Source organism: Xenopus tropicalis, chromosome 9 (assembly GCF_000004195.4).
Source record: "Xenopus tropicalis strain Nigerian chromosome 9, UCB_Xtro_10.0, whole genome shotgun sequence".
In the NCBI taxonomy this organism is placed as follows: Eukaryota; Metazoa; Chordata; class Amphibia; order Anura; family Pipidae; genus Xenopus; species Xenopus tropicalis.
Genome location: NC_030685.2, coordinates 21,321,105 through 21,344,061, shown reverse-complemented (window position 1 = coordinate 21,344,061; position 22,957 = coordinate 21,321,105). Strand labels below are relative to the sequence as shown.

At 41.9% G+C, this 22,957-nt stretch overlaps 1 protein-coding gene across 3 annotated transcripts; it reads left to right on the top strand.

Annotated features, from left to right (window-relative positions):
- Positions 1–12,826: 12,826 nt before the first annotated feature.
- LOC105948372 (serine/threonine-protein kinase N1-like) lies at positions 12,827–17,368 on the top strand. Of its 3 annotated transcripts, none has more exons than XM_031892820.1 (11): positions 12,827–13,215; positions 13,979–14,124; positions 14,211–14,278; positions 14,388–14,454; positions 14,529–14,620; positions 14,831–15,010; positions 15,164–15,226; positions 15,370–15,446; positions 15,614–16,005; positions 16,090–17,083; positions 17,211–17,368. In XM_031892820.1, exons 1-9 carry the CDS (start codon positions 13,188–13,190, stop codon positions 15,796–15,798), a joined length of 906 nt encoding a protein of 301 aa, XP_031748680.1. In that variant the 5' UTR covers positions 12,827–13,187; the 3' UTR covers positions 15,799–16,005; positions 16,090–17,083; positions 17,211–17,368. The 3 variants fall into 3 exon arrangements, with proteins under 3 accessions (XP_031748680.1, XP_031748679.1, XP_031748678.1); XM_031892819.1 differs by having other exon boundaries at positions 16,090–16,170; positions 16,322–17,367; XM_031892818.1 differs by having other exon boundaries at positions 16,090–17,367.
- The last annotated feature ends 5,589 nt before the right edge of the window (positions 17,369–22,957 follow it).

Genomic DNA, 22,957 nt, shown 5'->3' with positions numbered 1-22,957 from the left:
AAATAGGCCCTGGCATTTCAAGTACACAGAGGCCCAAACAGCCCCCCCACCAGCGCAATAAATAGTGACTGTCTATGGCATCTTACAGCAGCCCCTCTGGCAGTTACATTTACCATAGGGCAGGTGGTAAGGACTGGAGCTTTTCTCTGTAACTCTCTCTGAATACTTTGTATTATTTTCACCATAGATAGTTCTGGTTCTTTCATACAATGGCATCTGGGAATGCCACCTTTTTCTGTGACTAAAGCTGGCCATACACCAATATTTTGGAAAGAGGTTTATTATGCTATTTGGTGTGTGTATGCTGGATTGACAAGGCAACCAATATCGCAAAAGCCTTGTATATCGGTCTTCTCAACGTCGATAGGGCTGAATCGTCAGATAGGGGTTGAATTCCTATTGTTTCTACCTCCATATCTGATGATTCTGCCCTGAACGTTAATGGAACGTTCGAGCGATCTTTCCTGTTATCAGTGTTTGCAGGAAAGATCGTAATTGTAACACGCATGGCCACATTAATACCTGCCTTCGGTTTAGTGGGACAGGATATGACATCATTTGGGGGCATAGTTATGATATAAGAGAGAGGCAATGGACGAGCTGGGTAGGGGAAGGTAGATGGGGCCATTAAATTAGCGGGAAATGGACAGACTGAGCAGGGTTATGAGCACAGATGGGCCCATGGTTATAAAGGGTGGTCAGCAGCAGAGGGAGGTAAGAGAGGGATTATAAATTTGTTATACCGGTGTGGCCCTAGCTGGTGATTTAACGACTAGGCTGGTCAAACCCAGGGGCGGCCAAGCCAACTGGGCACCTTAGGCAACCCGGTCAGCCACCTCACCCCTGCACCTTCCCCCCCACTCGCGTATGCTTTGGAGCGCAGGGCGGGGTTTGCGATGTGATGGGTCATTGCCCCCACCGTAAAATGAAATGCGGTGGGGGCAATGAAAAAGTAGCTCGGACTAAGGGTAGGCAGGAGAGGCTCCTGCCTGGCGCCTCCCAATCATTGCACCCTAGGCAGCTGCCTACCGCTAGTTCCGGCCCTGGTCAAACCTAATGGCAGCTCCCACAGTGCACGGTAAGCTACACTCTAAGAATAACAACTCAGGCAAGGGGAAATAAATGGTAACTAACTAGTACTTACTATACAACTAGCACAGGTTTTCCACCTATAGGAAGCACAATATGCACCACTGCCTGCCCTCTCTGACCTGCACAGGGCACACTGTCTCTAATAAGAGAAATGGCTTTATGGGAACCATAAAAAAGGATTAGCTCCAGTTCTACAGGCTACAGGGAAGGGAGCAGGGATCCCATATATTAACCTGCAGTCACCTATCTTGTATTTGTATCTAATCTCAGATGGGAATTGCTGTCACTGTACAAACACAGGAATAGGAACCTAATAAGAGTAGATAGATTATTAGAGGCAGTGAAAAGGCAGCATTGCAGCATCGGCAGTGGTGATTGGACGCACCCTGTGATTAATGTAAAACTTTCACCATTGTATTTATTTGCTTTTCATTGCTACCAAATATGTATATACACATGTGGAAATGATAAAGAACATAGTCACTTTGTTTATTTCCTGCAAACCTTACAGTTGTGTAACACTGGCCGCACATAAACAGAGATGAGCAGCAGTTTGACTGATTTGAACCTGCCCAACCCTTGCTACATGTATTGCCTGAGGGTATCATTAGGGTTTATTTTTGGAATGCAAAGTGCACTTTTTTTTAGATACAGCTTTTTTCCCCCACAATGCAGTGATTTTCCCAATATTCTAGCGCTCTAGACTCTGTGCAGTGAGTTATGCCCAGCACAATTGCCCGTGTTGTTCTAAAAATTGTGCTAATCCTGTGCTTTTCTGTGAATCAGGCACCAGTTGCGACACCATTGTACGCAGAATTAGCACATGATTCTCTGTGCAAGTCAGTAGGGACTATTGATGCAAGCCACTAGTAAAACCACTGAAATATCACCAAACCTTGGTGGTCCACGTAGGACTCTTGCTGGGCCTGAGCCTATTGGGTTCACCCCTTTGCCCGACTGGCCCCAAACTGTCTGCCACAAGTCCCATGGTGCCACAGGAGGGGGACCTTGGCCAAAGTGGTACACAGGGAAAGTGTGCGGTAGCTGGCAATAGGGTTACCGCTGAACTAAGACCAACCCTTAAGGTGGGCATACACAGGCCGATTTCAGCTGCCAATATCAGTCCTTTAGACCAATTCGGCAGCTCATCTGTCAGTGTATGGGCACCAGCAACAGGCCTCCCAGTCATTGGCCAGATCTCGATCAGACAGGTTTCATTTTTTCTGTGGGATTGGGGACCACATCAAATTAAGGTGGCCATACACGTTAAGATCTGCTCGCTTGGTGATCTTCTCACGATATCCCTACCTACAGGTGGGCAATATCGGGTGAATTTAGACTAATTTGGAATGCCAGTAATAGGCGCAGTCGGTTCGGGACCGCATCAACACGCCGATGCGGCCCCCGATCCAACTAAATTTTTTTTTAACCTGCCTGATCGATATCTGGCTGATTTCAGGCCAGATGTCAGTTGGGCAGGCCGATCGTTTGTGCCCGTACACGGCCGAATCGGTCTAAGGGACCTATATCGGCAGCTACAATCGGCCCGTGTATGGCCACCTTTAGCCCAATATCACCCACCCGAAGGTGGCTTGGTGACCTCGTCAAACGAGTGGATCTTACAGTGTATGGCTTCCTTTATGGGGACTGATTAAAGTAAAGGTGCATAAAATACATATGTTTTGATTTTAAGGAGAACTAAAGCATAAAAATATGCCTATAAATGCTATATTTTATATGCTAAACTTACTGTACCAGCAGAGAGTCTTTGGCCCTTTACATGAACCCTTCAAAGCTGTAATCAGCAGCTCCCAGTCTTCTGATTCTGCTAAGTGATCTTTTGAGTGTCAGTGGCACTGCACATGCTCAGTGAGTTATGTACTGCTATTGGGAATATAAGCTTAGGGGTCCACAATTCATCAGAACATTAGTAGATCCATCTTTCCATAGAAGCTGGTAATAAATTAATTCTGCTGCAGAATTCATTGGTTTCTATGCTGCCATGTAATGTGAATCTGACTAAATTACTAATCACCCATGTTTATTGAATTTCATATTATTAATAGTACGTGATAGGGTTCCAAGTCAGGTGAAGTGACAGCAGCACAGAGCATCTGCTGTGAGTTGGGGGAAAAGAAGATGGGGGGTTGCTGGGGGCATGTTTGGAGGCACAGATCTTTACTACTAAAGGTCGGTGATGGCTTTGGGCTGGTACAGAAGCCTTTGGGCCTGCCTGAGTGGGTAATGTTGGGTATAATGTAGGGCCTGATCCCACTGTTTGACAGTACTGAACAGTATCAAAGGCAAGTCATCACTAAGATGGTGTTTAGAGTATTAAAACCAAAGAGGCATCAAATGGGGTGAGACTTTACCTCAACTGCACCCACTGTAAAATTTATGTAGGATAAGACCTTTCAGTTTTGAGTATTTCCTATTAAAGAATTTATATACACCCAGAAATCACCCAGAAAGCTTGTATTTTTGTCTATTTTAGCTGGAGGGCTGCAGTTTTGACATGGCTGACGTGTACACTAAAATTATTATTCATTGCACAATACAATATGTTCCTTATGACTTTTTTATGTTCCTCCCTCCCCAATGGGAGATACTGTGGGCCCAGGGCAGATGCCTTTTCTGCCCTGCCCTAATACCTGCCCTTCAAATGAGTAGGAATTAAATATCCTGTGCGCACAGTACGACTGGTTCTCATCCTTTATTGCCTATTTAAGGGAAATGATGAACCTCAAACATAAACAGAGTAAACAATAGAGCACCAGTAATAGTAGGATGTTTGTCCAGGCTGGATCCTGATACCGAGTTCATGATTAATGGCTTTTACTTTCCTCTGCTCTTGTATCATTGCTGGAAGTGAGTCATTGTGATTTATATTGTTCAGATTCATTTCCACATGCAACAGGGATTTATGGGTAACATCCCCTCATTCTTGCCTCTAACCAATGCACTGCCTGCGTTTAGGGACCGTCAGAAGGTGCACCCCGTATTGGGACTCTTTCCTTACCACCTGCTGTGCATCAAGCACTGGATGTTACTTTTCAGGGTGCAAGTGCATATTAAATCAGATACTATTATTAAAATTACACTATTTTGGTTTTGCACTTGCATCTTGCCCCCATTTACATCTCATAGGTCAGGATGGAGCTCAAAGACCTATGAATACAGTGCTACATGTTTTCTGCAGCTCTGTATTCAGCAGGCTGGCGTTGGCATTCCCTTGGTAATCCCCTAGCTCGCACAACATCAAAGGCACGCAATATGAAGCACCAATGGGTGCAAGACACAGCAAGGCCCTGTGCTTAATGTCTGCCTCTGTGCAGCCTTCAGCGCAAAATCTTATGGGCCTTTTACATCCTTTGTAAAACAGTTATAGGCACTTCTCTGTTTGCCTATTGCCTGGTATAGTAAGGACTGTCTACTTTCCCTCAGTCAGCCCTGGACAGGGAATCTGTGGGTTCTGGCAAATGCCAGAGGGGCTGCTGTAAGATGCCATAGCCAGTCATTATTTATTGGGCCTGTGGGGGACTGTTTGGGCCTCTATCTACTTACAATATCAGGGCCTATTTTGAAGCCAAATTCTACCTATATTTTTTGTTTATTCCCTATTAATAACATTGGCATCAAACATCATTTTTACCAGACACTGGTACTGGTAAAATAGCGGCCAGATGGCAACCCTACTTCCTTTTGTCATGTGATAATAGCTAAGCCTCACTCAAAAAATAGAGTCATTGCTCTGAAATCCTTCTCTTATCATTATATCATAAGCCATTGGCCTGATCTTTTTTTTATTTACAAGTGAAAAGTAAAAGTTGGTGGCACACAGACCTGCCAACCCTCCTGGATTTTTCTGGAGCCACCTAAATTTAACCCCCCCCCCCCCCAAGTGGTGGTGGAGCAGGGTGGAATGGGGTATGGTGTGGGCAAATGGGCATAAAATAAAAGTAGGAAATCCTGCATCTAATCATAGTATCCCTTTAACCCAGGCTGTGAAACTGTGGCTTCCAATGATGCTTGATGCCAATGTTATTAACTAGAAGCTGGAAGGAGTTAGACAGGCACCCAAGCAGAATAAGAAAGTTCAGTTACACAGCAAGAAAAAGTTGCTATTGAATATAAAATCATTGTATTTTCTGGCGCAAAATAAAAGACACTTTTGCCTGCGGATTATTTCCCTTTAAAGACTTGTTTCATTTCCCAATCAATCATTATTCGAGGTCTAATTGGTCATTGCATCGACCGATCCAGCGCCAAAGCAAATCATTTTTGCATTTACAAAGATAAGGCCTTTTGCAAATAATCACGGCTGATAATAAAGTGCAAGGCATCTGAATAAACACCATTCTGGGGATGCAGCCTGGAGGAAATAAGGAAATGATGGTTGGAAAAATATTGTGTCGAGAATTTGTGGTGTGTGCTTTTCATATTAATGCCTTGGATGAATGACAAGAGGGCTCACTGCTCTGCCTCATGAGAAACAGCAATGCCCTGTACTGTAATTATCATTGGCATTTATTACATTTACCTTTGTCATTCATAAATGATTAGACATTAATGGGCTCCACAGCACCATCATTTTAGGGCTCCCTGCCCAGTATTTTACCCTCTCTTCGCCTGTTTTTTCTCTCTCTCTCTCTTTTTGTTGTTTTCTGTTTTGTGGACTTTTCTAGGCCCAGATTTGGCGAGGCCACAAACGCCCGGGCCTAGGGTGGCATAAGTTTAGGGGTGGCATGCCGCCCAGCTGCATGTAAAGTTTGCTTACATATGGAGTACTGGGGACGGGATGCACAAAAAACTTCAGCGTGTCCTCTCCCCTGTACTCCGTATGTGAGCGAAAAGGATGCAAATGCGCATGCCATTGGGGGCCCAAACAGATATGCGGCGCTGGTACTTTCAAAACATACCTGGCAAGACCCAGTCTGATTGTCTAACCAGAAGGAGGTGCTCCAATCCTAAAAAGAATCTAGCAGTAATGCCAGGGCTAGTATTACAAATTTACCGGCAAAATACTTGCCAGCATATGTATAATTCCTAGTTCAGCCTCCAGCCTACCCCTGATCTGCCCCCCACTCCCCCTCTAAACCCCACTTCCCCTCCATCTTGCCCAATAACACTTTCACACCGCCTTCTAGCTGATTTTCCTTCTCCTTTACCCAATGGTATAGCAGTTCCTTCCCCAAATGCATTCTAGACCCGCCCCTTTTGGCCCAGCCCCGCCTTCACATCATCTGCCAGAAAGGGGCCCACGAAAAGGTAGCAACCCTACAAATTTGTAAATTTGTAATACCAGCCCCACGACTAGGCCAATGCTGCCTGTGTGGCAAACCTATTCTTGGCACAGACCCCCCCACCCATTCATTAAAAATAATTATTTGCCAATATGAAGTGGTGTAGCCCCTTGTTGCAGAGATGTCCTGTAGTGGGAGGGAGCGCAGCTTGGGTCTCTTTCAGGCTTACTGTAATATCAGTCATTTGGCACCTGCAAAGCTTTATCTGGGTCGGCTGGAATAGAAATGCCAATTCTGCACCCAGAGTGACTTTTTCTTCCTCGTCTGACATTGAAGTGGAGCTAAAGTCATTCTGTGCCGTGCACACTCAGACAGAGGGCATTACCCAGGGCTAAAGATTTAACTGTTGCATTTCTGGTCTTGAAAAGAATGTAAACAAGGCCCTAGACATGACTGAGGGGCGTGTAAGTATACACTCCAGCCCTCTAACCTGGTGCCCAGAACAATACCAGTGCAACCTGAACCTCACTTACTAAACTACTCTGTAGCACAAATGATCGCCTTTACTGTAATAAAATATTTATCAGCAATAGACAAACGTAAGTTAAAGGAATTGGTTAGTAAGTTTATCTGGATTCCATTCAAAAAAGGTTACGAAACTGTTGAGTTTCAGGCCTAGAATATCTTGTGAGAATTAACAACAGAGTCCTGTCCCAGGCCCTCCAGCAGAACGGTTTTGGGCCTCTTGTGTCCCCCAAATCTGCTGCTCTAGGCAGTGCCGGCCAAATGAAGAGAGTGACCAAGGTGAGGCCGCACCTTGATTGCCCCCCCACACCGCAGTGAGCAGGGTGACGTGGCACCCAGAGGGGTTTGACTTTGGGGTTACAAGAGAAGGTGGTAAACAAGTGGGATCACCATGTGATAGTTAGCCCAACATCTGGAATTAAAAAGGTGAACTAGGTTTAGGCAGAAGAGGTATGTGCCTAGTGCCCCCCTTCTGTTGCGCCTGAGGCATATGCCTCTTTTGCCGCCCCCTAGTTCCATCCCTGGCTCTAGGCACAGTGCTCAAATGTGCATATAGAAAATGCATCCCTGTACACATGTCCCAAAAATGGCTGTCTCCACTGCTGCAAAGTGCAATATGTCCTACAAGAGAAAAGTCATGTACACATCCCACAAACTAAACTCCTGGCACTCAAGCTTTTTCCAAGGGCAGGAGTTGAGGGGGTAGCAGCTTAAAAATTGTATTTTTCTGTCTCTAATAGGGTTTATCCCAATCAGCGACGTTGCTTTTAGTTTACTAAAAAAACAATACGTCTATCTATAGGAAGAGGTTACAAAAAATAAATCTGACCTTTATGTGAAATCTTTACTTCCCCTTTAAGTTATCTGATTTGGCAGGTAATGAAATGGCACAGTCACATTTAATTACCTCATTATTTACATTTTATCGGATCAGTCGATTTACCTTGGAGGCATTTTGAAACTCTTGTTTATTTAGCATTAACATGTGTAGATTTGGAGGGAAGCAATCTAACCAGCCCAGGGCGGCCACTGTCCCCCTCCATATGAGTAAAAACAGCCCAAGTGTTTATGGGGATGGGAGAGGGTGTCAAGTGTTTTTAGTGCCTTTTTTAGTGCCAAGTGCCTTTTTATCTTTAAAATGGGTCAGTATTTTTAATTGATTATATTTAGCATAGTTATTAAAATTGCCTAATCTGCAACATATTTTACAGTATCTAGTAGAATTAAGTCTAAAACACAAATTTCATAAAACATTTATGCTATAAAAAATATATTATAAGTTTTGTCAAACTGACATTGTGTGTGTGTGTGTAAGGGACAGGGACCTTGGATTGTAAGCTCCACTGGGTAAGGAATCCTGAGCGTGTGTGTGTGTTTGTGTGTGAGCATTATTGTGCAGTAAATAAGGATGGGCATCGGTACCTGTTTCTACTGCACCAAGAGGACCCACTATATCCCAACCTGAGCTCCTCTGTTTCATTCCCCATGGAGTCTCATATGTTCTGGCTCAGTCACCCCATTGTCCTGCCTCTACACAGCATTCTACATATACTACTTCAGGCCCAAACTGACAATCTGTAGGTTCTGGCAAATGCCAGAGGGGCTGCTGTAAGATGCCATAGACAGTCACTATTTATTGGGCTGCTGGGGGGGGGGGGGGGAGCTGTTTGGGTCTCTGTGTACTTAAAATGCCATGGCTTATTTTGTATCCCATTCCAGACCTGCATTACATTATATAACCCATACAACTGTATATTAGCTCCAGCTGGTAGAGCCCTGTAAATGTCTGCTTTTGGTTAAAAAAAACAGATTTATATCAGGTGCTGACATTTTAAAGAAGGAAATATAACTACCTATCGTGTTATTTTAATCGTGTTAATCTCCTTTATTTTCTCAGGAGAGTTCTTGAGTGTTATAGTTCAATGGGTCTTGAAACGGGGCACTATATTTTTTTGCTAATTGGGGTCACTGGCTACAATAAGTACTTAGATGGAATAGTTGGTTACAGCTGGGATGAATGCAATGTCCTGCTATTTATACTGCTTTCTGTGCAACTGGAAGTCTCATCTGGTTCCACCTGGGAGTCGCTCCATTCTCAGCCAGTGCCATAGGTGAGGCACTAATATGTATATATACCATGTGGGAGATAAATACAGGCCTGCTTACTCTTTAATAGCATTTAAAATGTGGAATCTCCGGCCCTCGGGCAAAAATCTGAATTAGTTCCGGGCACACTTTCATCCAAGTAAAACTTCTGCCAACCTGTTCCCCCAGGCATTATGATTAACTGCTGCACCACCTTTGCTTTCTATACCCCTCACTGCGCCCCAAGGCCTCCACCATTCGTCGCCCTCCCACCCCCGCCTACATTTAAACTCGCAGTGGGGAGAGATCCCCATTGCTCCGTATGGGAGCAAAATGTCAACATTTCAGTGTAGCATGCTGCCCCTAAATGTGTGCCACCCTAGGCCCGGGCCTTTGTGGCCTCTCCACAAATCCAGGCCTGCTCACTGGTCAGTATATTGCCTCTTTGATATACAAGTCTTGGAAGACATCAATACCCCTTAATGTATGATGACCAATAAAAATCATGCATCATAGCTCTGGGAGCTGTAAAAGATAGGATTTGGGGTCCACTCATGGGATCTTTGCCCTGGATCCTCCTGCGCAGGGCTAATCTTGTAACAGGAAACAACACAGCACTATTTAAAACTGTGTCATAAAGTGGGGCAATCAAAAGAAAAGGGGTAATAATGCATTGGCCATGTCCCACGTGCCACTAAGTTTGTTATTTATATTCCTTTTGGTGCTTTAGAAATTTACTGTAAGAGGATTGGGTTTTCCCATAGTGAATCACGAGGCATTCATGGCACAATACACATGCGTTTTTTCGGGAACAGGTTGGCAGAAGTTTTACTTGGATGAAAGTGCGTCTGAAACTAATTCAGATTTTTGCCCGAGGGCCCGACAAAGACTCTGGGCTGGAGATTCCACATTTTTAAATGCTATTAAAGAGTAAGCAGGTCTGTATTTATCTGTCACATGGTATATGCCACCCCAGAGCCCAGGATTTGCTCATTCTATATATCCGGTAGCTCTGGGACAATAATTCTTACAGGCTGGCAGCAGGTTTCCCATCAGAAGTGAAACATAGCTCAACAGAGGCCTCTAGTGGTGATTATCAACACTGCAAGTGACCTAATATGCCACAAGGGAGTTTTGTTCACATTAAATAATTAAAGGGGATGCAAAATATAAATGTACCAGATGAAAGAAAATGTAATTCATTAGTTCACAGCTATTGCAATGCTACACAACTGGCAATCTGTGGATTCAGGCAGATAAAAAAGGGCTACTGTAAGATGCCATTGACAGCCACTATTTAGTGGGTTGTGGGCTTCTGTCTACTTGAAATGCCTGGGCCTTTTTTGAACACTCTGTGAACACTCTGTTCACTCACAGAGTGTAGGTCCAAGTGCAGTAAAACATAGCAGCAGGTCAGCGCTACAGTGTGGGTTAGACTCAGCACTAAGAATTTCCCTTTGTATGAAGTTGGATTCTAGCAACCAATGGATATCCTATGTATCACGTTGTGCCCCGGTAGCTCTAGCTGTAAATGTGGGAGGGGGGTCCAGAATGGGAATATTAGGAGAGAGGGGGGTCGGGTACCCTCAAGTAAAGCTGTTACTCTGTGGTCACTGAGTGGTCAGCGGGTCAGGGATCGGGTTGCTGATAAGGCAGTTGTGGGTTGGGAACTGGGTCACAGCAAATAAAGATGCGGAATGCGGGTTCGGGTTGGGCCGGGTCTCAAAAGTTGGTTGGGGTCTGGGCCCCTCTGCCTGCAGGCCCCACCACAGGGTCTGCTCCACCCTAGTTATGCCACTGTCCCTAGATTGTAAGCTCTTATGTGCAACGCACTCGTACAGCACCTGATCTGGGAACTAGCACTTATATTGTAGTGTCACCCACTGTGACCTACAGCACTTATATTTGCCTATTTGTGTCTGTAAGTTACCCTCCTATATAGATTGTAAGCTCTACGGGGCAGGGACCTCCATCCTTTAGTGTCTTTGACTCTTAACTTATTGCAACTGTATCTTGTATTTATTGTTATACTTTGTATTTATCTATTATTATCTTAATAACCCCCTGTTTGTATTAATGTATTCTACTGTACAGCACTGCGTACATAAGTAGCACTGTATAAATAAAGATATACATACATACAACAGTCTGATCTTCTGTCTTGATTTATGCTTTTAATAAATTAGTGTGTGCAGTGTAGAATTAGCTATGAGCATTTTCTGCCCAAAAATATTATTGCTTTGCTGCCCTTTAAAGCTATGATGTGATGTCTGTACCATTTAAAGCTGTGATGTGTTTATTATTTGCAAGAGTAGAGAAATTTCACTTTCTGCTGCTTTCTAGAAATAAAATAAAACCATGATTTCCCCTTTACGTTTCAATATAAAACTCTTATAACGAGTAGCCGCACTTATGGGCTTAGGCTCAGGCAGCAACCTGCTGTGTTATAGATCTAATGAGATACAAAGTGTTGTTGTGTTACTGTACTGTATGGATTTGAAGCTTTATATTGAGAGTTAAAGAGAGGCAGTTCAATGGCTGGAAGAAAGGTAACACAGTATGGCAATGCTATTGGGGCAATGTAATAACTGTCACAGTTTATTCCAGGTCTAGTGTCACAGAGCAACCGATGCTTTCAGCCAATGTCACATGATGCCCTTACTGCCCAACTGATTTTTTTGACAGTTGGCTGCAAAGCTAGAGATCGCTGCCTGTTGCCTGCTCTCACTGTAAGTACATTTTCCTGCTAAATATGGAAAGAATCCTGTTATTACATTGCTAATTCATTAATAGGGAGGCATTGCCAGTCCTTGGGCTGCACTGAATAAAAACTAAAAGCACAAGAAGTATGATTTTGCCCATATCCAGTGGGCTCACTGGCATGTGGCTTTCTATTGTAATTACAGCAATACTGACACTTCTCTATACATTTTTATTCATCCCATTAATATTTTCTCCTCATATTTATACTTTATATTATATTTAGTGTAATATTAGTGCTGATTATATCAAAGTTATGGGCTCCCTATTCTTTAGCCATTGCTGATAATGGATGGTAGGTTGGCGGTTGATGACAGGAGCTGCTGTAAGCTGCCATAGACTGATGCTTTATATAGTCTGAGGGGAGTTGTTTGGACCTTGGTGTAATTGAAATGCCAGGGCCAGGGGCTAATTCATTAAGAGGGAGGCATTGCCAGCCCTTGGGCCAGTGTACTGAGACTGTTTTGCCCGTGTTTTGATGCTTTCACTGGCACGTGACTCCCTATTGTAGTTGCAGTGATACTGACACTTCTCTATACATTTTTATTAATCATATACATATTTTTTTTGCACATTATCCCTATATAATATATTTAGTGTAACATTAGTGCTGCTTATATCAGAGTTATAGGTTCCCTATTCTTTAGCCATTACTGATAATGGATGGCAGGTCTGGAAACTCTGGTCAATGCCAAAGGGGCTGCTGTAAGCTGCTTTATATTGGGTCTGAGGGGAGTTGTTTGAACCTCTGAATACTAGTCCAGACATGGGCAGCTGGGTAATGATTGGAAGAAAGGGAATGCATTATGGCAGCACTTTTGGGGCAATATAATAATAGTCACAAAGTTTGTACCAGGTCTAGTATCACATGGCAGCCAATCAGATGCTTGATTTCCAATGATATCCCGTGATGCAGTTAGCTGCACAGCTACAGATCCCTGCCTGTTGCCTGCTCTCTCTCTGTAAGTACATTTTCCTGCATCATTAAGCAGTTTTCATGAGATGTTTTTAATTCCATGTTCTTTTCTTTTACAGGAGAAAAGGTGATGGGTTGCTGTCACACTATTTTTTCGAAATCCAAGGTAAAGGGATTCTCTTTTTCAATATATGCATGTAAGAGAATGCCCATGCCCACCATCTTAATGCCCATAATGGCACAGGGCAAAGTGTGCACTATTCACATACAGGCATAAAACTTTCACTTAGGTTATAGCATAGCTTGTGTATAGTTGCAAACACAATATTTTACTGGGCAAAAATTAACATGGTCACTTAATGGTCCAACAGATTTTTTTGTACTCAGCACATTGCCCACATATATAAATGAGCCCTTGTGTGTTTGTTTAATATTCTGCCTGTCATTTAATATTCTGCGTGTCTTCACCTTTACAGAACTATTCCAATTTTGAACCTATATTTCTGAAGATACATGAAATAACTGATGTGCTGGAGCCTCCGGTGGAATTCATTGCCACTGTAGAGATGCCCGACCACCCGGTGCCATTAATGGGTAAGTGTGATCATAAAGAGACTAATATGCACCTGTAATGTTTATGGGGACCCGAATTGGAAAAGTTCCGACTTGAAAACGAACATTTTGCGACTTTTTCGTATGTTTTGCGATTTTTTCGGATTCTGTACGAATTTTTCGTTACCAATACGATTTTTGCGTAAAAACGCGAGTTTTTCGTATCCATTACGAAATTTGCGTAAAAAGTTGCGCATTTTGCGTAGCGTTAAAACTTACGCGAAAAGTTGCGCATTTTTCGTATCGTTAAAACTTAACGCTACGAAAAATGCGCAACTTTTCGCGTAAGTTTTAACGCTACGCAAAATGCGCAACTTTTTACGCAACTTTCGTAAAGGATAGGAAAACTCGCGTTTTTACGCAAAAATCGTATTGGATCCGAAAAATTCGTAAAGAATCCGAAAAAATCGCAAAGTACCGATCATTACGAAAAAAACGCAATCGGACTCCATTCGACCCGTTCGTGGGTAAGTAAATCAGCCCCTATGAGTTCCTGGCTCATTCACTATTGATATTTTTGGTAAAACAATAAGAAATGGGGTGACATTATATATAATAACCAGGTTTAGCATTCACTAATCTTTCTTATCTATTGAGTAATATCTTTCATAGCTCAATACTCTTATCCATTTATGGGAATATTATAGTCTATTATTTCCTGATTATACATATTTTTTGGGGGGTGTCCTGGTTACAATAACAATCACAGGATACAGTGCTAATGATGCCATGTTGTTTGTTATAGATTCTCCTGAAGTGATTGAGCCTCCTGATGTTGGAATGTCTCACACTGTTGGACAAATGATCCTAGAACAGGAGGAGGGTGGATTTGAGTCAGAAGAGGACACGGTGGCAAACTTCACTGTCACCTCCTTTAGTGTCCCCTCAGCTGTAAGTACATTCCATGTATTCTTTAGAAATTATTCACATATATATCAGTCATTTTATGATATATAATTCCCTTTGTTCTCTAACAGTGTGAAGAAGCTTCCAATGGCTCAGAGTCAGTCACTGAGCTACTAGGCGCAGAAGGACCCTCTGATAGGTATTAGTTTGGACTATATTCTCACTATTATTTGTATTCTGCTGTTATTCTGTTTACCATTATTATTATAAAATAACTATAACTCTCTGCCTGTAACTTTTCATTTCAGCGCCATGCCCAGATCTCTGGAAAACTTCAATCTGGGAAAAGTATTGGGTGAAGGCACCTTTGGAAAGGTGAGTTGCTGTGTCTCTAATAAGGGTAATTACCCTGCTAAAGCATAGGCACTGACCTTACTGTCTCATTCCAGGTGTTCCTGGCAGAGTACAAGGACACAAAACAACTGTGTGCCATAAAGACCCTCAAGAAAGAGAGGATTATTGCCAAGAATGATATCAAGAGGTCAGTTAAAGAGCGGTCATTACCTGCTCTCTGTTTTCTACTGATATTTTTAATTTAGTCATATAAAATTTGCTTTTGGTGTCTTTTTTGCACAACAAAATGTCAAAGAATTGTCAGTATTATTAATGTTTATTGCAACTTTCACCAAAGTGCAAAAAGTGGTAAATGTTCAGGGTTCATTTAGTGACAGCTTTATACTCTCTCCCCCAGTGTATTCAAGGAGAAGCGAATCCTTCAGAAGGTTACCAGCGCAGAGCACCCATTCCTGGTTTCCTTATACGCCACATTCCAGAGTGAGAATCACCTCTTTTTTGTAATGGAATATCTTCCTGGAGGTGATCTGTGCCATCTGCTCGAGCATCAAGGAGCATTTGAGGAATCAAAAGCCATGTAAGTGGGATGGGATTAGGATCCATGTGAAATACTGAGGTGTCTGACTGGCAGAGAGTCCTGGCAAACTGACAATCACATTCACATAGAGTAGCACTCACATATATGTCCTGAATCGAATCACTCATTGAATTATTTTCCTCTTTTATGTAGGTTTTACACTGCCTGTATAGTGCTCGGCCTGGAGGAATTGCACCGGAACAATATTGTTCATAGGTAAGTGTTACAGCTCTTATAGCACTGTACAAATTATATAATTTAATATAAAATACAAAAATTGGTGTGATTCATCTAATATATCTGTCTTCCCTCACTATGGTGTCTACTATTTAACAATTTTTATATTTTTTCAAATTCAGAGATCTGAAACTGGAAAATCTAATGGTGGATGTACATGGCTATCTGAAAATCGTGGATTTTGGCCTGAGCAAAGATGGTAACGGTTGTTATAATTGCAAAGCATATAAGGGAATAGTTGGGGTTGATTTGGATGATTTTTTTATATATATATCTGTGTATGTGCAGTATGTATGCAAGCAGCTGAGGGAAGTCTCTCACAGATAGGGGATACAGATCATCTTACTGTGTTTTCTTGTCTTTAAGGTTTCAGATATGGAGATCGCAGTAAGACCCGGTGCGGAACAAACTGCTACATGGCCCCAGAGATCATTGATGAGATGGCATACAGCAGGGCCGTTGACTGGTGGGCCCTTGGGGTTGTGTTTTATGTCATGATCATGTTCCAGGTAAGCATAATGCCTAGAAATCAGCTATCACTATCATTATAATGATAAATAGGATTTTACCCTTTTTACACTTTTACACTTATAATAATGATATTAAATTTGAACACTGGTTTAATAAGGAAATAATATTTCATGTTTCAGTTCCCATTTGATGCAGAAGATGACATGGAATTATTTGAGAGCATCAGGAACGACAAACCTGCCCTGACAGAGGAATTGTCAGAGGAAGCTCAGTGCCTAATACTAAGAGTAAGTAGATGATGATTTGGCTGTGGGACTGGGATGGGGCCTGATGGTTCTGTCAATTTAACAATGTTTTTACATTTCTTGTAGTTACTGGAGAAGAATCCATGTCATCGCCTCGGATACAGCGAGGCCGGTGCTGAAGAGGTTAAAGCCCATGAATTCTTTGAAGTAAGTTTATATTGTAATTATTGTGCATCAAGCCAGGAATACAGTAGGATCTCTAATGAGCACAGCCCTTTATACCTCCTGTATCTGTCAGTGTTTGTATGTAATCTGTATGTTTCATGTGTTTAGCTATTTAATATCATCTATTTTACAGGATATTGATTGGGAAGAATTTCTTGAAAGAGAACTGATGCCTCCATTTAAACCAGATGTCAGTGGCCTTACAGAGAGTACCAGGCAATCTGAATGCCAAGCCTGGGGATTAATGCCACCAGCTGAAGCGATATCACCAGAGGCACAAGAGCTGTTTGAAGGATTTGACTATTCAGCTGAGTGAGAGGCAATTGCAAGGGGCAGATATATGGCTGGAAAGGGCGGGTGGTGGGCCAGTCCATATACCAATCAGAAGCCTCAATGACTTAAAGTTAATATCAGATGCCCCAAGTCATCAGTTTCTGAAGGAACAGTCTAATGGTGGCGCCAAAGTATCTGTACATCAGCCTTAAGGGGCAGAGTTCTGGACTGAGATTCAAAAGAGACCCTGGCATTTCAAGTACAGAGATCCGAACAGCCCCTTGTGGCATTTGCCAGAATCTACAGATTGCCACTCTGGGCCTGCCCCAGATACACATGAGAAGCCTCATTGGTACAAAATGGATATCAGATTCCCCAACATCAAGTTGTGGAGGAACAGCCTAATGGTGGAACAACAGTACCTGCAGGTGAGCCCACGTTCTTACAGATAAACCCTTTATAAGTTCAGTTACTAAAAGCCATTAGTATATGTTATGTACATGTTAAATAAAAACAAATAATTGCACCATTTTAAAAGTTTCAAATGTTTCCACAGCAGAAACTTGCAGATTACTACACAAATGTCTCCATCTGCGTCAGCCAAAAAAGGTCTAGTACCAAGGTAAGAACCAACTCTTTCATTTCACACCCAATATTTCAAGTCAAAATGTATTTTCATATTGGACCAACTTGTATCTCAGGTTTAATGGGCGTTTAGATGAAATTGCTGCTGTGTTTCTGTTTCTCAGGAGTGAGATGGAGGCGACTGCGGTCAAAGGAAATCTCATCGAGTTCTCCCCTGCGCTCTCCTAGGAACCCAGGACAGGAAGGAGCTGCTCTCATATATTTCAAGTTTTTCAAAATACATTTTCTATTAGATCAACCCGGGTTATAATTAAAGGGTAACTACTGTGAAAATGGAAATTTAATATAAGCTTTATCTCATGTGAAATTACCAAGTTACTCTTCACTCTCTCTTTCTCTGCCTCTCTATAGGAAAACTTTGTGCCGGTTATTTTGATAGACAGCTCTGATACATTGTCTAGGCAAAGGGCGCATGTACCATGAGGTATTAGAGCTAAATGTCCATCAAACTCTGACTCTGACTCCTGCATGGAAAGAGACAGATTGCTGAGAGGGGGATAGAGAAGAGGAATTTGATTTGTCAGAAACTGTGAGTGATTTTATTGATTATACTTATACAGTTTCTTATTACAAGGAGTTAAAGCTGATATTACATTTTCACAGTAGTTCCCCTTAGTGACCATTTATTAATTATTTCTGTTTATTTTCCAGGTATGAGATGGAACGGCTGCAGGAAAAGGAAATCTCATGTAACTCCCTACTGAGCTCTCTGAGGAACCTCGGCCAGGAAGAAGCCATTGCTGCCGAGCTCCACCAGGCGTCTCATCTGCAACCCCATCCAGAAATGGGGAGAAATGACAGGATGAGCTGAAGAGCCATGCCACCGGATAAAAATGAGGGTCTGCCATTTCTGGGCAATTCTGCATTCAAAAGTTATGGTTTATGGTGGCCGTCCCTATCCTGATGGACCTGGCTAAATGCCACTTTTGCCTAGTTATTAAGCCTAACTTTATGTATGACACTAGAAGAACAATGTAAATATATGAAAATAAAACATGCTATTTTTGAAGACTATGATTTCTGTGTTTCCTTACAGGGTAGGTTCCAGTTAATACAAAGAGATACCAATACATTTACACTGATACAAAGGGAAGAGACCCAATGTTCCAGGTTGGAGGCAACAGGACACATATGGAAACATATCTGCCAGGTTAACTGACTTGTAATGAAAATGACCCTAGTGTGTACAAATGTGATAGGGGCCCTAGACTATAAGCAGGGACTGATGTGAATAATGGACAGTCTCTATAACGTGATGCATTATTGTGTCAGTCCAATATAAATCCATGATACACAAAATGTTGGCACTCTACAGATAAATGAATGTGGCGCAATAGATGAATCCCAGGAAGTGCCTCAACCATGCAGGTGGCACATTGGCCGATTAGATTGCCAGTGGTTTTCCCATTAGAGGTAGCAGGGAGTACATATGCAATTAGTGTCCTAAACAATTTACCCTGTGTGCCATAGCCATGTAGTTAAAGGGGTAGTTCACCTTTACATTAACTTTTTGTACGTCAAAGCAATATTCTGAGACAAATTGCAGTTGGTCTTTTTTTACATTTTTAATAGTTTTTGAATTGTTAATTTTTGTCAAGCAGCTATATGGTTGCTAGGGTCCTTCCCACTGGCAATAAAGGGAATCCCTGGAACAAAGGCCTACACGTCCCTTCAGTTTTCCAAAGTTGCATGAATTTACCTAATCTCTCCGTGGGGCATTAGTCTTAGTCCTGCTCTACAGAACCACAACTCCTAGCATGTCTGGAGTACAGGAGCTGGGAACTCTTGGCCTACAAAACAAACACATTTCAATGCCTTTTTTCCGTTGTGGATAACCTTAATATACTGTATGCTGGTAAATGTTACAAGGTTATGGGCTTTGCCTTTTACAATTTAGTGCTTATGGGCAGAGCACTTCCATAAGGGCTTTATGGGAGCTCATTCGCTAGCACATATAACATTCTCGCCCAGGGCAGTTATTCATAGCAATTTCTCATCTGATCAAAGCCAATTGCTGATTCTATGACACTTAGCTCCTATGTTAGTAAGCTCCATGATGCCCTCATTCACATGGCTACAAGAAAGCTAGCTCAGTCTGACTCTAAAGGTGGCCATACACGGGCAGATTTCAGATGCCGACTGAGGTCCTTCATACCAATTCAGCAATTAAGCAGCTATGTATGGGCACCCCCAACGGGCCTACCCGACAGACATCAATTAGGCAGGTTTGACTTTCTGTCTGATTGGGGACAGTTGAGCAGGATAATTCCCAGGTACAGTGCCAACAAAAGCAATGAAACTGCTTGACAGCTGTCCTATGGTTTGGGCATTCCCAGCTATTCTATTTGGCACTCAGGGGTGGGTATATAAACCCAACACATACTGGATGTGAAAATGCTGCTATCATTCATGTGTTTCTCCCTTGTCTGGACAGTCTCAACAGTGACATATTGCTTCTTAAAGTGCCCAGAACATTCCTACTCAGCATGTTTGCATTTAACCAATCACAATAACTAACTCTAGGCATTCTCTAGAAAAACAGCACATCCAATTCTGCCCTGCTAGATGATGAAACATTGTTGTTGGGGTTTGCTTCACCTCATACATGAAAGTTTGAGCACTGACTATATAAACCCATGTGTTCCAATTCATCTCACAGTTGGGTTGAGGTCAAGGCCCTGTGCAGGCCAATCAGGTTCTTCCATTCTCATCTCAGGAAACTCATTTTGTATGGACCCTACTTTGTGCATGGGGGCATTATCGTGCTGCAAAATTCCCCAAACTGTTACAGCACCGCAGGAATCATGGAAGGATGTCTTTGTATGATATAGTGGCATCTGTGCTGGCATTGTTGGGTATGGCTTAAATACCCAATTACAATAATTAGATGGGAGTCCACATGCTTTTTTCCATATAGTGCATGACTACAAGATTTTCCCTCGCAAACAATCACACCCTGCAAAGGAACAACATGTATATATGGCGTGGCACTGTCTCCACCAGTTTAATATTAAACTGAAAAAAATCCAATTATCAATTGAAAAATGCAGGGTATCTTCCCTCCAAGGATTCAGCGGTGGACATCTTGGTATAAAGATAAATCAATAAAGAACTTGCTTTGTTGTCATCTTAAGTTAAAATAATTAGAAAAAAAAACCAACCAACTAATAATATAGAGAGCAAGAAAGGAAGCTGGGGTTTATCGGCATGGGCTGGCAATAAGCTGGCAATAAGCATCCAGTTGTCAATTATTTTTGATGAGACTGCTCCAAGCTGAAAATCAAAGGCTGTATAGAGGATGTAATTTCAAGTATCTTTTAGAAATGGGGTATGTTAAAACAGTGCTTCATCATCACTGTGACTGACAAAGACCCCGTAGGTGGGGCTGAAACACGTTGGGTACCCTCTTATTCTTATTCTATAAATGGAATAGTGATAGGCTCGTATCTATAGAGAATTCCTGAAGTAAGAAAAGCATACTGGCAGCATCCATCCATATAAAGTGAAAGAAAAATATAGAAAATAACTTTACTTAAATTGAATTCATTAGAATGTGTACTTTCCAAAACTATATGGTTTTCTGGGGGTCTCTGTATAGTTAGGGGGGTTAGGGCACATAATACGCTGACAGGGGGCTCTGTGTGCAAAATCCAGGCGAGAAATCCATATGCGCTATTTTCATTTTGGGGTCAGAACATACCGCAGACTTTGGTATATCTATGCCTATTGGGCATCAAACTGTTCAGTAGGCCTCTGGTGTTCCTATTTGGGGTGATTTGCCTTTGTACGCAAGAAATTGTGTGAGATAAAAGTGGCAAATTGCAACATTTTTACAATTTTCTGAAATGTCATAAAAACCACTAATTTTAGGAAAGCTTTGCCGATTGGTACTTTGGTGTAGAAAGGACTCTTTACCCACATTGGATTTGTCAGAATGTGTACTTTCTGTATAGTTAGGGGGTCTTACGGCACATAATACATGGTCATTCGGCTTTTTTTTTTTTTTTTTTGCAGAACTGAGTTGGCAGCTGAGAAAATTCATATGCACTATTTTCATTTGGGTGCCTCAGTACACCACATATCTTTGCATATTGACATTCATTAGGCATTCATTATTGAGGGTGATGTGTCATTGTCTGTAAGAAATGTTGTAAGATATATGTGGCAAATTGCAACATTTTTAGGCATTTTTCAGAAAAGTCATAGAAACCACTAACTTTCCAGATTGGTACTTTGGTGTAGAAAGGACTCTTAACCCATGTTGGATTTGTAAGAATGTGTACTTTCCAATAATATATGGTTTTGGGGTGCGTGTACTCTTTTGTAGCTTTATCCCACATAAAATGATGTAAATGTGTTGATTTTGCAGGAGCTGAAATGACAGAAATGATAGATCATATGGGGGTATGTTCCCATTGGGGCCCCTACATGCCACATACTTAGGTAAACCTAAACATATTGGTTTATTTTGATAAAAACCAATAACTTTAGGAAAGCATTGCAACTTAGTGGTTTGGAGTAGACAGACAGTTCTACCTATTAATTTTCTGGGATAAACCTTCTGTTAGTGGGATTTTTGGCCTTGAAATCTAAAGTATGCAGCTTTCTGGAGCAGTGCTTTGGAAATTTGGTAGTGTACTGCTGGGAGTTTTTAACCTATACAAGTGAGAAATCTCTATAGAACTAAATATATTTGGTATTGGCATGTTCAGAAGACATGGGACTTTCCAAATCAGTTGTATTTTTGTGTATAAAATAATTTTTGTTTATGGTATATGTGTTGATATTATGAAAAATATTAATTATTTTCATTTTTTAGACATTTAGAAGCCTATATCTTGTTACAGAATTGGAATTACACAAAAATTCTACCATATTTTGAAAGCCTAGGTTGTCCTGAAAAAAACGATATATTGCTTTCCTGGTTAAACTAAAAGTACCCCCAAGGAAAGGCTCCTAAATTGAAACAGCAAAATGTTAAAAAGCTGTCGGGCAATACAAGTTCCGCTTTGACCAAAACGGCTGGCAGTAAAAGGGTTAAAGATGTGTTTATTATTTGCAAGAGTAGAGCAATTTCACTTTCTGCTGCTTTCAATGGTCAATGGCTGGAAGAAAGGTAACACAGTATGGCAATGCTATTGGGGCAATGTAATAACTGTCACAGTTTATTCCAGGTCTAGTGTCACAGAGCAACCGATGCTTTCAGCCAATGTCACATGATGCCCTTACTGCCCAACTGTTTTTTTTGACAGTTGGCTGCAAAGCTAGAGATCGCTGCCTGTTGCCTGCTCTCACTGTAAGTACATTTTCCTGCTAAATATGGAAAGAATCCTGTTATTACATTGCTAATTCATTAATAGTGAGACATTGCCAGTCCTTGGGCTGCACTGAATAAAAACTAAAAGCACAAGAAGTATGATTTTGCCCATATCCAGTGGGCTCACTGGCATGTGGCTTTCTATTGTAATTACAGCAATACTGGCACTTCTCTATACATTTTTATTCATCCCATTAATATTTCCTCCTCATATTTTTACTTTATATTATATTTAGTGTAATATTAGTGCTGATTATATCAAAGTTATGGGCTCCCTATTCTTTAGCCATTGCTGATAATGGATGGCAGGTTGGCGGTTGATGACAGGAGCTGCTGTAAGCTGCCATAGACTGATGCTTTATATAGTCTGAGGGGAGTTGTTTGGACCTTGGTGTAATTGAAATGCCAGGGCCAGGGGCTAATTCATTAAGAGGGAGGCATTGCCAGCCCTTGGGCCAGTGTACTGAGACTGTTTTGCCCGTGTTTTGATGCTTTCACTGGCACGTGACTCCCTATTGTAGTTGCAGTGATACT

What these genes read in the sequence shown, in the direction of transcription:
- LOC105948372 (XM_031892820.1), top strand. Translation starts at nt 13,188, where the DNA reads ATGCCCGACCACCCGGTGCCATTAATGG. An exon ending in GCAGAAGGACCCTCTGATAG is followed by an intron (nt 14,279 to 14,387) that starts GTATTAGTTTGG and finishes TTTTCATTTCAG; the next exon opens with CGCCATGCCCAGATCTCTGG. An exon ending in TTTGAGGAATCAAAAGCCAT is followed by an intron (nt 15,011 to 15,163) that starts GTAAGTGGGATG and finishes TCTTTTATGTAG; the next exon opens with GTTTTACACTGCCTGTATAG.